The 14,513-nt window shown below is 40.3% G+C and overlaps 1 protein-coding gene and 1 long non-coding RNA gene across 4 annotated transcripts in view; one reads left to right on the top strand and one right to left on the bottom strand.

Moving 5' to 3' along the window:
* Positions 1-3,498: 3,498 nt before the first annotated feature.
* LOC139079254 (uncharacterized) lies at positions 3,499-9,434 on the bottom strand. Of its 2 annotated transcripts, none has more exons than XR_011532712.1 (2): positions 9,295-9,434; positions 3,499-6,808 (listed from the first exon to the last, which is right to left on the bottom strand). It is a non-coding gene; the product is annotated as an uncharacterized lncRNA (long non-coding RNA). The 2 variants fall into 2 exon arrangements; XR_011532711.1 differs by lacking the exon at positions 9,295-9,434 and adding an exon at positions 7,594-7,823.
* Positions 7,738-14,513, top strand: part of GTF2A1 (general transcription factor IIA subunit 1) — a 47,800-nt gene continuing 41,024 nt past the window's right edge. The window contains exons 1-2 of one of the 2 annotated variants that reach the window (XM_070593028.1): positions 7,738-8,369; positions 12,214-12,315. In XM_070593028.1, the coding sequence (XP_070449129.1) occupies positions 8,340-8,369; positions 12,214-12,315 (132 nt within the window). In that variant the 5' untranslated portion in view covers positions 7,738-8,339. The remainder of the gene's footprint in view (positions 8,370-12,213; positions 12,316-14,513) is intronic. The other variant, XM_070593029.1, reaches the window with a different exon arrangement.

The raw sequence follows: 14,513 nt of genomic DNA, 5'->3' as shown, positions 1-14,513 counted from the left end.
AAAAATACAGTATAAGATTAAAAAATGCTACAGCTGTCTAGGGCACTTACCATGAAGGGAGCTTGCAGGACTGGAAGTTGCTCCAGGTGAGTCAGTGAGCGAGAAGTGACTGAATGTGAAGGCCTAGGATACTACTGTACACTCCTGTAGACTTTATAAATACAGTACACTTAGGCTACATTACATTTATAAGAAAAACTTCTCAGTCTTCAATAAAAAATAAATCTTAGCTTACTACAACTTTATTTTATAAATTTTTAAATTTTTTAACAATTTATTGACTCTTTTGTAATAACACATAGCTTAAGGCACAAATGCCCTGTACAGCTGTACAAACATACTTTCTTTCTTTATATCCTTATTCTATAAGCTTTTTCCTATTTAAAATTTTTTTTTTTGCTTTCCAAACTTTTTTGTTAAAAACTAAGACACAAACACACACATTAGTCTACGCCTACAAAGGGTCAGGATCATAAATATCACTGTCTTCCACCTTTATATCTTGTCCCACTGGAAAGTCTTCAGGGGCAATAACACACATGGAGCTGTCATCTCCTATGGTCACAATGCCTTCTTCTGGAATATCTCCTAAAAGACCTGCTGAGGCTACTCTGGAGGAGGTCCCACTCTTTTCAGAAACATGTCCATGGTGGTTTGCTTGGTTTCTTTCTTTTTTCATCACAGATTTCCTTGTAAGCAGATAATGCACCATGAACACCCTTCTGCATTAATGAAAATCCTTTGGTTTGGGGGTCCATGTTTTCAAACTTTTTAAGGAGCTTCTTGAGGTTTGCAAAAGCTTCTGCTAAACTCTTCACTGTGAATTTTCTTGGGGGGGGATTTCTTCTTTTTCTTCTCTTGTAGTTTCCCTTTCTCTTGCCTTTTCTTCAACTATGCATTCCTGTTCCAGTTCCAACAACTCCTCGTTAGCCAATTCCTCAGGAACCACCTCTAGGAGCTCCTCATCATCATCCTCATTCACACCCAGGTTGAAGTTGTTTGCTATCTCAACCACAGCCTGTTGATTTTTGCAGTCTTCTCATCCTTGTCAAATCCTTTGAAGTCATGAATGAACCTCCTAAGTGTCTTCTTCTGGACGTCATTCATACACTCCTTGGTGACATCACCCCAAGCCTTAGCAAAGTTCTTTTTTTTTTTTTTAAAGATTTTATTTTTTCCCTTTTTCTCCCCAAAGCCCCCCGGTACATAGTTGTATATTCTTTGTTGTGGGTCCTTCTAGTTGTGGCATGTGGGACGCTGCCTCAGCGTGGTCTGATGAGCAGTGCCATGTCCGCTCCCAGGATTCGAACCAATGAAACACTGGGCCGCCTACAGCGGAGCGCGAACTTAACCACTCGGCCACGGGGCCAGCCCCCTTAGCAAAGTTCTTGATGCAGTCATAGATGTTGTAATCCTTCCAGAATTGCATCAATGTCTTCTTCAGTTGCAGCAATAGCCTTCGCAAAGGTCATCCTCAGGTAGTATGTCTTACCAGCTGCTATAACTCCTTGATCTACTAGTTGGATCAAAGAGGTGGTGTTTGTTTTGCTTCCTTTTGAGATCCTCTTTTGGATCAAAGAGGGAGAAATAACACTCTGATAGTGGGATGAAGAACACCAATAAAAGGAGGCTGTCCAGGAGCATTAGAAACGAAAAGCAAAACCTTGAAATGTATGTTATTCTCCAAATAATTCTTCTCCATTTTGCTGGCACAGCAATTCAAGAAGGCATCTTGGAAGAGATGATGGGTCACCCATGACTTCTTCTTGCTCCTGTAGTCCACTGACAGTGTGTGCTTATCAATATGCTTGAAGGCCCTGGGGTTCTTACTGTGCCAGACCATGAAGAGTTTCAATTTGTAGCCTGCAACATTGTCCCCAAGCAAGACTGTTATCCTGTCCTTACAAGCTTTGGAAACCTGGAATTGACTTAGCCTCCTTTTGGATGAAAGTCCTTTCACGCATCTGTTTCCAGAATAGTGAGATTTTATCCATATTGAATATTTGCTCTGGCAAGTAATTTTCCTCCACAATCAGCTTATCTAGAGTTTCCAAAAATTCTTCAGCTACTTTCACATCAGCACTCGCAGACTCGCCACTCACTTTCACATTCTGTAATGAATAATGATTCTTGAATCATTTAAACCATCAAGAGCTAGTTGTAAATTCAACGTCATAATTGGGTCTAGCTTTTCTTTCAACATTGCAAACAAACTTTTTGCTTTAGCTGTGATTGTCATGGTGCTCAGAGGGATTCAGTTTTGTGTCTGGTCTTCAATCCAGGTCATTAGAGTTTCTTCATGTCTGATATAGGCCCTTCTTAAATTTTTGTTAGTCTTCTTGCCTTCAATGAAGCAGATCCTTTAACAGCTTCCATCACTTTGTTCTTATTCTTCAAGATCTAAGTTATGGTGGAATGGGATATGCCTGACTGGTGAGGAACAACCATCACTGATTTTCCACTTTTGTAGTGCTTAATCACTCTTAATTCCGTTTCCAGATCAATTGTTCAACATGGCCTCTTATTGGCAACTTTAGCACTGCATTTTGTATGCTTAGGGGCCATGACAAAAAAAAACGACACAAGCTTAAATCAAGCACAAGAGAAAATAATGCAATCAAAAGACGTGGTAAACACAAGATGTATGAGGCTGCTCCCAGCATAACACAGCATACTATTTTACAGTAAACTTTTTTTATAAGTAGAAAGAGTACACTCTAAAACAACAGTAAAAAGTATAATAAATACACAAACCAGTAACATAGTCATTTATTATCAAGTATGATGTACTGTACAAAATTGTACGTGCTATGCTTTTATATAACTGTCAGAGCAGTAGCTTTGCTTACACCAGCATCACCACAAACATGTAATAAGTAATGTGCTGCAGTATAACATTACGATGGCTATGATGTCACTAGCCAATAGGAATTTTTCAGGCCCATTATCATCTTGCAGGACCACTGTTGTACATAACGTTCATTGTTGACCAAAATGTTATCACGCAGCACATGACTAGATCATATAACTATTCATTTTCTTTATCTCACATTTCACATTAAAAACCCAAAATGCATTAAAAAATTACCACTACCACTACAAATACTAAGAACATTAAATTCTTTTGAAAGTTCTGTCCTATTCTCTAAAGAATATCCCACTACAAATACATACTCAAATTACTGTTTTATAGTCACTTGAAAAAGTTCCTCTCTGTGTGTTATGGAATATATGGATAGGTTGATTTGCTTCACTTTATTTTCAGTTTTGAGATCTCTTTTCAAAAGTTAATTTGGTTTTTAACTTAACAAAAATAAACTTTTTGTTTAAATTTTATTCATTTATTTTATTTATTTAAATTACTTTTAGCTTTGAATTTAAAACTCTAAGCTATAAACCTAAAAAGCCTATATTTAAATAAGTCTAGCTTCTATTCCTGTCCTCTTCACCCTATTTTCTCCTTGTCCTTAAAGGTAACCCTCTTTTAAAAAAAATTCATTTATTTTTCTTTTTTTTCATTGTAAGCAAGTGTTTACACATTTTTCTAGTTCCCTTTTCTTAAATGATAGCATACAAAGAACACATTTCACTACTTTGCTTTTTTCACTTAACACTATATTCTGAAGATCATTCCACAGTGGTATATAGATATTCCTCATTCCTTGTTACAGCTGCATTGTACGCCATGTGTGCAAGTGCCGGAATTTATTTAACCAATTTCCTTATAGGCACATGTGGCGGTACTTCCATTCTTTGAGTGTTACTACTTGTAACCCTATTCACTAACCATAATGAATAGTCATGGAAATACATGTTTTCATATTTTTGCCACTATAGTCACGCGCCGCATAAGGACGTTTTGGTCAAGGACAGGCCACACATAGGATAGAGGTCCCATAAGATTAGTACCATATAGCCTAGGTGTGTAGTAGGCTACTCCATCTGGGTTTGTGTAAGCACACCCTATGATGTTCACACAATGACATAATTGCCCAACTACTCATTTCTCAGAATGTATCCTCATTGTTACGCAACACATGACTGTATGTCCATGGGATAAATTCCCAGAACTGGTATTGCCGGGTCAATGGCAAATTCATATGTAATTTTGCCAGATATAATTGAGCACATGTGTAACTAAGCAACTTGATGAATTCCAACCAATAAATCAGCATTCAGCTTAAGGTGTCTGTATCTTATGATAGCATATTATTACTATATTTACATACAAAAAGTGGTAAACTTACCACTTGAGGTATCAAAATTCAGCCAAACTTCTTGTGGATAAACTAATCATCAACCATTAGCATCATTATTAAAATCTAATGGCAGTGTTCTACAAAGTGAGTTAAAAAGACCTTTCCCCTGTTTTGATGTTGATGTAGCTGTTATATGCTTACCCTAAATAATAAAAACATCCACCAAATACTTATTAAAGCACTTTCTAGTACCTTTGATCTTCCCAACAATCATATGCAGTGGTTTTTATTGCATCTTATCAACACAGAGAGGTTTAGTTACGGCAGAAGGTCTCATAGTAAAGTAATGGCAGAGTTGATCCTGACTCCACAAAGACTCTGTACTCGGTATACACTTTGTCAATTTGTTTTTGCTAATAAACTGGCTTATATTTTGGTATACAGAAAATATTTGCAAGTTAGTTGCTGTTTTAAGACATGCAGTAGCAATTTCAAACTATAAGTTAGGAGGGAGGAAGAGAATGTTAAACAAAGATTTTTAAAAATCTCTTCCTCACATTTATAGAAGTAATTTGTATGGTCAGCAATTTCTTCTTACACACTGCACCAAAAATTACTGCACGTGGAAATCAACAGTTTTTTTGTAAAGGCTTAAAAATTAAGTGAAATCTGAATGTAGTATAATTTTTTTGTTAGAACTGAAATACATCGGAACTTTCATTATCTTGAATGAATGCTGTTAATTATGCACTATACTTTACAACAGAAACTTTCATTAGTACTAGTAAGTTTGAGATATAAGATCTTTCCTCTTTGCTTTTTTATCCTCGAAAAGTATTCATTACTACTGAACATTAAAGGGCCGCATGAGGCCTAAATATGCCAGATAATTAGCTTGATTTATTCATTTATTTGTTTACTATTTAAGAACATGGAGGCTGAAGGGCAGTCATATGAAAGTTTAGTTTATGCCAATTTCCAGAGCAGTCATTTTAGATTTTCTCTCTTCTTGGCACTGTTGCTTAAATAGTTATTTTGACAATAAAACATTTAAACGTTTGGAAATATAATGTTTGGTGTTATCTTGTTTACGGTATATTAAAATTTATCCATTGAATTTTTCCTTTTCTTCTTTTGTTTGGTAGTTATCCAGCGTTTAGGCAGAATATTAATATTAAAAGAAAGAAGTAACTCATCTTCCAACATAAAACATTTTGAAGTAAAAAAAAAAAAAAGATTCATCACAAAGAGAGCACTATTATGTATCTATCTGTCTAAGTATACAGTTGTTACAAAGTATGAGTTTACAAACTGAAAATCCAGTATAAATGTTTCATATATGGTATAAAGAGATGCTAAAATTAGAAAGTTATTTAAGTTCTAGGGCACAAAGAAGAAAAAATTTAGATAAAAACAATTTAAATATGATGCTAAATTCAGTCTTACATGGGAGAAGCTTTCTGTTCACAAATTTTCAGTTTTGTGAATTAAAGATCTGTAGTCTCCAAATTATTCAGACTTAACATTTTGGTGCAAGGTGAGTAAATGTCTCTTTCTGAAATGAAACTGATTGGCTCAGATATATTATGACTGAAGGGGTATTACAGCTAAATGGGGGTTGGAAAACAATAAATTTAAATGGAATCCATGATGGTTAGTTAGATGCCAGGCATATTGGGGGAAGGCGGCAAGAAATCTCGGTAAATGTTAATCAACTGTTTAGGCCTTGTTGCAATTTAGCGTGTAAAGAGAAAGTCGGATTCAGAGGAGCCTCCAAGGAGTCCTAAGGTCTTAAGGCGGGCAGGACTGGGTTTGCTGCCTTTTTAATGCAATAACTCTATCTTATTAATTCATAGGTCAGACCCAGTCAGAGCATGTGTGTCATCAATCCCCTTAGGAATAACTGTGTGGAAAGCAAATCTCATGGATTCTTCCCCATGTCCTATACGCAGTGATCTTAAGCTTAACGGATGGCAGAATACTTGATCCTTTAGTTAAGAATACCAAGAGGTAGGGAAGAAAATGGGGCGGAAGGTGAAGGCAAACAGTTTGTAGTATGTAGAGAAGGAGGTAACAATAAGTCCTCTTAAGACAACAAGCAGTGAAATTTACCAGGAAAGGTACTGTTCAGTATAACTTTTAGGGCTCATAGTCACTGAATATTAAATGAATTAATAATAATTAAATTATTAAATGTTGATGGAATCATAATTTTACATATCAAGAACAATATGATTTCCTGTGAATTTTTTTTCCTTAAGCACCCCAAAAAGGCATTGGTGCAGGGAACTGAGAAGCAACTGAGTGTTAAGAGGGGAATGGACGATCAGATGATGTTAAAAACAAATCTCAAGGTTAACAGATATTTTCTATACCCATCCACAATCTATCCACAACTTCCCATTTTCCGAGTATTAAAGGCCTCCGCTTTCATTAATCTCTTCCTTTAGGTCCTGGCAGGTTCCATCTTTTCCTCTCTCTGGTAGGATGCCTTTGATATTCTTCAAATCTGGTTTCAGCAGCATAGAACTTTTCACATTTTGTTTTGCTTCCTTTTGAGGCTAAACGATCTCACTTGTTCAGACTATATTCCACATCCCTCGAAATTCCTAAAGACAAGAAAGTTAGGTACTGTGAGTTCTGCCTTCTAAACAAAGCATTCTCTATTTTGCGTGAAATGTTAAGATAAAGGCAGATTTGCTCGGGCAGAGCAGGTCAAATGCCTACAGAGCTGCACTCCAAGACACGGACATTTTCTGCGCGCAGCGAGAGGCCATGTGAGCTGGTTGGCCAAGGGCAAGTATTTCAGACGTTAGTCACTGCATCCTGGCTTTGAGGAGACAGAATTTTGGCAATATGCTAAAAAACCAGGGAAAGTTATGCTCTCATAACCCTGCGGTCGGTGTTTCCTTTTGCTTTTTTTGGCATTTCCACTACCATGAGGAGTCATTTCATGTATGTGGGCTGCTAAGGGCCGAACCTTTGCGGAACTTCAACACAGAGACTTTGCAGCCGCACTGGTGGAGACAAATAACTCAGCTGGTTTTAGGGGTTATTAATTCTGGAACGTGTTAACAGAGGGCGCAAATCAGCATTCACCCCCTTTAGGAACACGTACACAACTTTGCAAGCGAAACGCCCACCCTCGCCGGAAGGCGCGAAAGCCGTGGAGCTCTGGGATGACTCCGCATTTAAAACCCTACCCTGAGTCCAAGAGCGCCAGGGGCCGGCTGCTGGGCCACGTGACTGATCCTCCTCCGCGGCCATTCCTAGCGAGGCAGCCCCCACCGCCCCTTCCCCATTTCCTAGCTCCTCCAGCGCGGGACGGCGCAACAACGCCTGACAAGAGGCGGTCCCAGCAAGCTTTGAACTCGAGTGTCAACAAAACTCACGCCTTTCCGGGAAGGGTCTGCAAGCGCCTCATCCCAAACGAGTTGCCGCAAACTTCCGCCTGGGCGCCAACCACGTGATCACGCGAGACTTGGGGAGGCGGCGGTCCGATTTCACTACTCTAGTCCCCGGGCTCCGCCTGCCCAGCACCCTCCACGGCGCGTGACGACGCGCCTCGCGGCCGCCACCGCCCCGGCGCGCCTGCGCACGCGGTTCTCGCGGTGTCTCGCGCTCAGCCCCGCCCACCTCTTACCCCGCCCTTTCCGCCCCTCCCTCCCCCTCCGCCCTGTCTCTCGGCGGCAGCGGCGGCGGCGGCGGCTCGCGCAGCTCGTTGGCTCACTATATAAAGGGGAGAAGCGGGCGGACCGGACGGCTGGAGCTGCAGCCGGTGGCGGCAGCGGCGGCGCGGGGAGCGGCGACCGGTGGTGGTTTCCCTCCTGGGCGCGGGGTGGGGAGCGGGCAACGCCCCCCGGACCCCTGAAGGGTCCTGGCTTTTTTTTTTTAAGGGCGATTCTCGAGGTTTTTAGCTCCGGGAGGATTGCCCCCCTCCTCCTCCTCCTCCCCTCCTCCTCCTCTCACCGCTCCCCTGCACTCCTTCAGGATCCGATTTTGTTGAAAAATTTTTCCCCATCTTGCGGTGGCTTGGGTCACCGCCCGGGTGTTTCGGTTTTTGCTTTTGCTTTTTTTTTGGTTTTGTTTTGATCTTGTTTTCTCGGGGTTGCCCCCCTCTTGTTTGTGTTGTGTGTGGAAATGGCGAACTCGGCAAATACAAACACCGTGGTAAGGACGTGGTGCGCTGGCCGGCGGGGGCTTCGTCCGGGCGGCAGCAACGGCCGGACCGGGCGGGGGCGGGGACGGCGGCGATCCCGGCCTCGACTCTCCTCAGCCGCCCGCGCGGCCGCCCCGCCGCCGCCGCTTCCCGCCTCGGGCGGAGCGGGCCGGGGCGCCGGGCGGCGGGCGCGGGGGGGCGCCGAGGGCTCGCGGCGGCGGCGGCGGCGGCGGCGGGGCGGCGGGGGGGCGGGGGCGCCGGCGGGGCCTGGGGCCGCGGAGGCGGTTGGGCCGGGGCGAGCGCGCGGCCCGGCCCCAGACCCCGGCCGCCGGGCGGGAGGGCGGGAGGGGAGCCGCCGCCGCCCCCCGAGGTGGGCCCGGCCGCGCCGGCTCGAGAAGGGCTCCCCGAGCCGCCTCCCGACAAAAACCGCGTCGGGGGAATTGGGTGAATCCCCAAGACCCCCCGTGACCCACTTGGAAGGTTAATGGCTACTTCAGGGGGTCCTTGGGGGTGTTTCTGGCGGTTGTGCTTAGGGAGCCTTCACTGGGGCCATTTTATGTTTTTTTTTAAAAAGGACGAAGGTTGAAAAGCACTTATCTCGGTTCCTTCCGAATCGGTAAAATGGCGAAGGGGAAGCAAAACCCCCATCGTACCTGCGACTAGCAAAAGCACCAAAACAAACAAAAAAAAGCCTACAGTGGTCAAAGTGCCCCCGCTTTCGCCTTGAAATTTGCCTACTTGTCCCCGTTCGTCCCTTTTTGGTTACTTGCGATCACGTAGGTTTGCAAAAAGCAGTCACATAAATAACCTTTTCAGTCACCAACGCAATGTGCTCACTAGTCCACCCCACTCTCGTATTTTTTATTTTGACCCTAAAACACGTTTTTGCCCGGTCCCGCATGCCGCAGACCAGCCCGCGGCCGCCCGACTCCGTACCGTTGGCGACTCGGGTCGATCCATCATGGCTGCGGCCGCGTACCCAGCTTTTCAGTCCCTGAGCCTTGTGGTCCTCCTCCCTTTGGCTGCCCTGTTTATATAGAGCCATTGCCGCTCTCTAATATAGACTCTGCCAGGATGGGAAGGTGCTTTTCAGGCCTACGTCACCGCCTCTCCATTTAAACACCAGATCCGGCTTTAAATAGTGAGAGCTGCTGAGAGCGGGGCTGGGAGGTGCGTGCTCCCGAGGCGAGAGGCAGGCGCGTGCAGAGCTCAATTTATTTCTGGGTCCTTTCCTTACACTGTCATGTTCGCGCCCAAGGGGGCTGCCTTCAGAGCCCCAAGTTTTTGTTTTGGTGCCGCAGCTGGGACTTGCCGTCTTTGCTAGGGGAAAAGAGAACTGCTGTCTTTTTTAATTTTCCTGTTCTTTTTGTTTTTAAAGAGAATTTTAGCTCAGATGTCCAGTCGTTCTTGTATTAGAAGATGAGTGCGTTGTCGGGAATGAAAAAAATGGTTTCTACGTTAACTGTTAGCTGCAGAGGACTTGACTTTGGTAGTACTGTGTTCATCAAGTGTTTAGGAGATGTGTTAGAAATATAGCTCTTAATATTTCATTATGTTTTCGCATAATAAATATCGGAGACACGAAGCTTTTCAAAGAAATAGATGAGTGCCTCGGGCTTCAACGTAGGACCTCTGTCCACAGTACATTTCTGGATAGGGGAAATGTGAGTGATGAGAGTGAGGAGGCTTATAGTGCAAACTGGGTTTTAAAAAATTGGAATTCTAGGTAGACGAGGTTTTTATTGCGTTGGATATTAGTATGATATCCAATATAGAAATTAATCCAGTATGTTTTCCAGTATCGCTTCGGGGACTAACATTTTGAAGGGAACCTTCTAATGAATCATTAGATAATGCCACTAATGGCCTCTTAATTTACCAGTTTTTGAGTTTGAATGTGTGTTTTTTGAAAAGCAGGACAAACCTCTTAAATTACTTTCTATTTCGTAAAAGGCGAAAACTTTGGCGCAAGGAAAGTTTAGCAGTTTAAATAATAATTTGGAAATTGCGTATTTCAAATAGTGCCTGTGTACCCACTTACTTTTAAAAACATCAGGATTTTGAGCACTTTTCAACTGATGAACAGTTCTGTTAAATTATTCTTTATGTGTATAGTTCATGAAGAATAAACATTTCCCTTCTTTCAACTCTAGTGCTTATGAATCCATTAAGTCATTAAGTTTTGGGTTAATTATGGCACAAAAACAGAATCTTAAAGCAAGGTTGATTCATTAATTAGGGAGTGCCAGAAGAAAGCACATTTGTACCTGCAAATGTCTAGATCTCCAAGCAGAAGATTTTTAGGGGTGATGAAGACACCTAGTTTGCTGCAAAAATAATTTATATCATCAATTTAAGTTTTATACCACCAATTAAAAATTACAGTGCCTCTTTGTAATCCCTTGAGGAAACATTGGTTTTAAAAACAACACTTTATAAATGTATTTTTGTAATTCAGTAGTTAAATTGCCCTTAGGCAGATATACTTTCCTTATATATAGAATCAGAATGTTAAAATAAGGAGACAGTGTAGAGATGCACATTTTACGCATGAATAATTTAAAGTTCACAGAAGCAGATTTGGCAAAATAAGACAAGTTAGTGAGTGGAACAGCAAAGGCGAGAACCCAGATAAATGAGTTATTTTTCTGGTTGTAATAGAAAAAAGAACAAATAGTTTTTAATGGTTGAGGTAAGTTTTATGGAGGAGGTCATTATTTATATTTTTGACTAGGCAAGGACACATCTTCTTAGTGGGTTCCCTTGTGATAACAGTTTTGGTGATAGAGATGCTATTGAAACATTTATTTCGTTTGAAGTTTGCCAGTGAGAGCAAATCCTTAGTTTTATTGGGTAACCTGTAACTTTTACCTTAAGCAAGCTAAAACACAAATAATGACAAAGCATTAAAAGGAAAAGGCTATTAAGCTTAACTCTGTGATAATGGATAGGATTTATAATGAGGCAGCTCTAATCATTCTAACATGCAAACTGTGTTTTGTCTAATGTATTAAAAATAGGATATGGGTTGGGCAAATTGTTCTGTCTCCCACCTTTTGAAAGGTTTTTAAAAAATACTTTATACTTTTGAAGGTGTTTTCATATGTATTCTCATTTTATTCTTCTGGCAACCTTCTAGAAGCAATACCAATAATAATAGTAATAATAATAATTTAAAAAAGAAACGTTGAGGGTGTTCATGATTCTGTTCCATAGCATCATCTGGGCAGTAGTAGTAGAAGGAAAGAAATCCTGGGAAAGAGATCAGTGCGCCTCGTTCCTTTGGGACTCTGAGACCTGTTATTATGGGTATATGAACAGCTTTGTGGTATAGATTAAATGTACAGCCTGGGTAATGAAAACAGAAATTAGATAATTTTTAGATTTGAGTACTCATTAGGTTGCAGATTCCTACCAGACAAATGACTGCAGGACGTAAGATTCTCTAAAGTCTAAGACTTAGTGATGAGGTTATGAGATAGAACAGGGGTCAAACCAAGCAAGGAGTAATAGGAACTAGACATAGCAACCCATAAAGCTGTTACTGGATCACATTACAACAAGGAAATTATAACTGGAAATTGTATGGACCTTGTGTGTGTAAGGACCCTCTGCATATGAATTGCATTAAATAGTCTTAAAACTTCTATTAAAATACGCAGTCATCCAGTAATCCCTTTTAACTAAGGCAAATGTTTATTAGGATGGCCATATTTTTAAAGTTATATCTTCTAAAATAAGTTTTCTATAGTTGGGAAAATGACTGTTACATTTAATATGTTAGGAATTTGTGAAAACATGTTTTTTAATAGGTGAAAAACGATCATCTTCAACAGTCTTATTTTTCCTTTAAAGCCTAAATTATACAGATCTGTGATTGAAGATGTTATTAATGATGTGAGAGACATCTTTTTGGATGATGGAGTCGATGAACAAGTTCTGATGGAACTAAAAACTGTGAGTTTGCCTTTTTTTTAATAGTCATACTTTTTTTTTTTTTTAACATTTTCTTCAGCCAGAGACTAATCCGTAATTTTTCCGTAGTTTGAACATTTGACAGTTCTGCAGGAAGCAATATAGTTAAGTGAAGGGTGCTGGTTTTAAAGCCCAAGTCTACCATCCACTCTTCCTTTGACCTTAGACAAACTACTTAATATTTCAGTGTCCTTATATGTGAGATGGGAATTAGTACTTACCTTATAGGTTTGTTTTGAGGATTAAGTGTAATAACCATGGAAAGTAGTTAGCACAGTGCCTGGCAATAGCATTAGCTATTGTCAATGGACAGTTAACATTTTACATTTATGGTCAGTTACTTGACATATCTGTACTTTTTTTTCTTTTTTCTTTTTTATGGTCTTAATGTATCTGTATTCTAAAATGTGTTTACGTTGTGGAGATTGAATAAGTGCTTGAAAGAATTTCATGTTCTTGAATCCAGTTCTTTATGTGAGCCAGAGGTTGAGTTTATAAACATATTTTACGTTGAGAGCTGGTTTTCTGTCTCTTGGATTTCTGTGGATTTAAGCAGAAATATTTAGATATTTTTATTTAACATTTGTGTTGTAATGACTCATAAAATCATGGAGTATTTTTGCCTTATCGTTCAGAACAGTGGTTCTAAAAGTATGGTCCCTGGACTCCTGGGGTTTCCCTACAGCCTCTTTCAGGAGGTCCATGAGGTTGGCCAAATGCCCAAGTCTGAATAATCATAGTTTGTGTCATATTTCCAGTAAAAGTTGTGTTTCGTGAAAAAACTGACCAGTTAAACTTGCAACTTAAATGCAGAAGTGCTTTTCCTTGAGATAACTGTCATATGCAGCAGAAGTGCTGTATGCATGCTTCGTATTTTGATGCCCTTAATATTGAAAAGATGTTGATGTAAGGGTCAAGATGCAATCAGGGTTGATATTAAGACATGCAATTGTTTGATATTATATGAAGTATATTAGCATTTGGAATATCTGCATAATTCACTGAACTCATATGTTCCAAATGACCAGTGCATGATATGGCAAAATTCCTTCAAAATGAAAGATAAGTTAATGGATTTTAATCTAAGAATATGAAAAGTTCATTGGTGTGTGGTTTCATATTCTACATTGCAGCTAACTTAAGAAACCGTTACTTGAAATGCTTTTTCCCTTCCTAACTACTCAGCTCCCAGCTCTTCATATACTTCAACCATAACAACCAAGTGAATGCAAAAGCAGATGTGAGAATTCAGCTATTTTCTTTTAAGCCATTTCTCACTATATTTTATTTGGAAAATATGGTTATTTTCATTAAGAATATTTATGTTAACGTGTAATGGATATGTTGTTATTTTTTAATGAATTAGTAAACATTTTTAAAAAGTCTTAGTTATAATTTTAAAAAAGGTCTTTGAGGTCCTTACTAATGTTTTTTTTAGGAAGATTGGCCTTGAGCTAACATCTGTTGCCAATCTTCCTCTTTTTTTTTCCTTCCTCCCCAAAGCCCCAGTACCTGGTTGTATATCCTAGTTGTAAGTCCTTCTAGTTCTTCTTTGTGGGATGCCACCACAGCATGGCTTGATGAGCAGCGTGTAGGTCTGTGCCCAGGATCCCAACCAACGAACACTGGGCCACTGAAGTAGAGTGCACAAACTTAACCACTACTCACCCAGGCCAGCCCCAGCCCTCAGTAATTTTTGAAAGTGAGAAAGAGTCCTGAGACCAAAAAGTTTTAGAACTGCTGCCTTAGAAATTGGGTTTTTAGCTCCTTTAGAGCTAAGTACCAATAAGTAATCATAGTTAACAAATGCTAGGCAACATTTGTTGTGATCTTATTTATCCATTCAACAGAGGTGGGAGACTGCAACTTAGCAACTTATTATTTTAAATAAAGCAAATCTCACCTTTATTGTGGTGATAAAATATATCTTAGTGTTTAGGCATCTGTGGGCCACTTCTGTAGAGTTTTCAGTAAGAATTTGCCTGTATGAGGAAGGAAAAATACATAGGTTTAAGTGAAATGAGGAAATACTTATTTACCTTGAGAGAAATATAATGATTACTAAAAGTAAAGAGTAGATATCTAAAAATACAAGTGGAAGAATGCCAGCTCTGAGAAATGAGTTGGATGAACAGCAATATAATCTGTTCAAATACCATAAAGTATCTCTGGGAGATAAG

The sequence above is a fragment of the Equus przewalskii genome, chromosome 25 (assembly GCF_037783145.1).
Source record: "Equus przewalskii isolate Varuska chromosome 25, EquPr2, whole genome shotgun sequence".
NCBI classification, from domain to species: domain Eukaryota; kingdom Metazoa; phylum Chordata; class Mammalia; order Perissodactyla; family Equidae; genus Equus; species Equus przewalskii.
The sequence above is the reverse complement of the archived record's forward strand: the minus strand, read 5'-3'. Positions and strand labels throughout refer to the sequence as shown.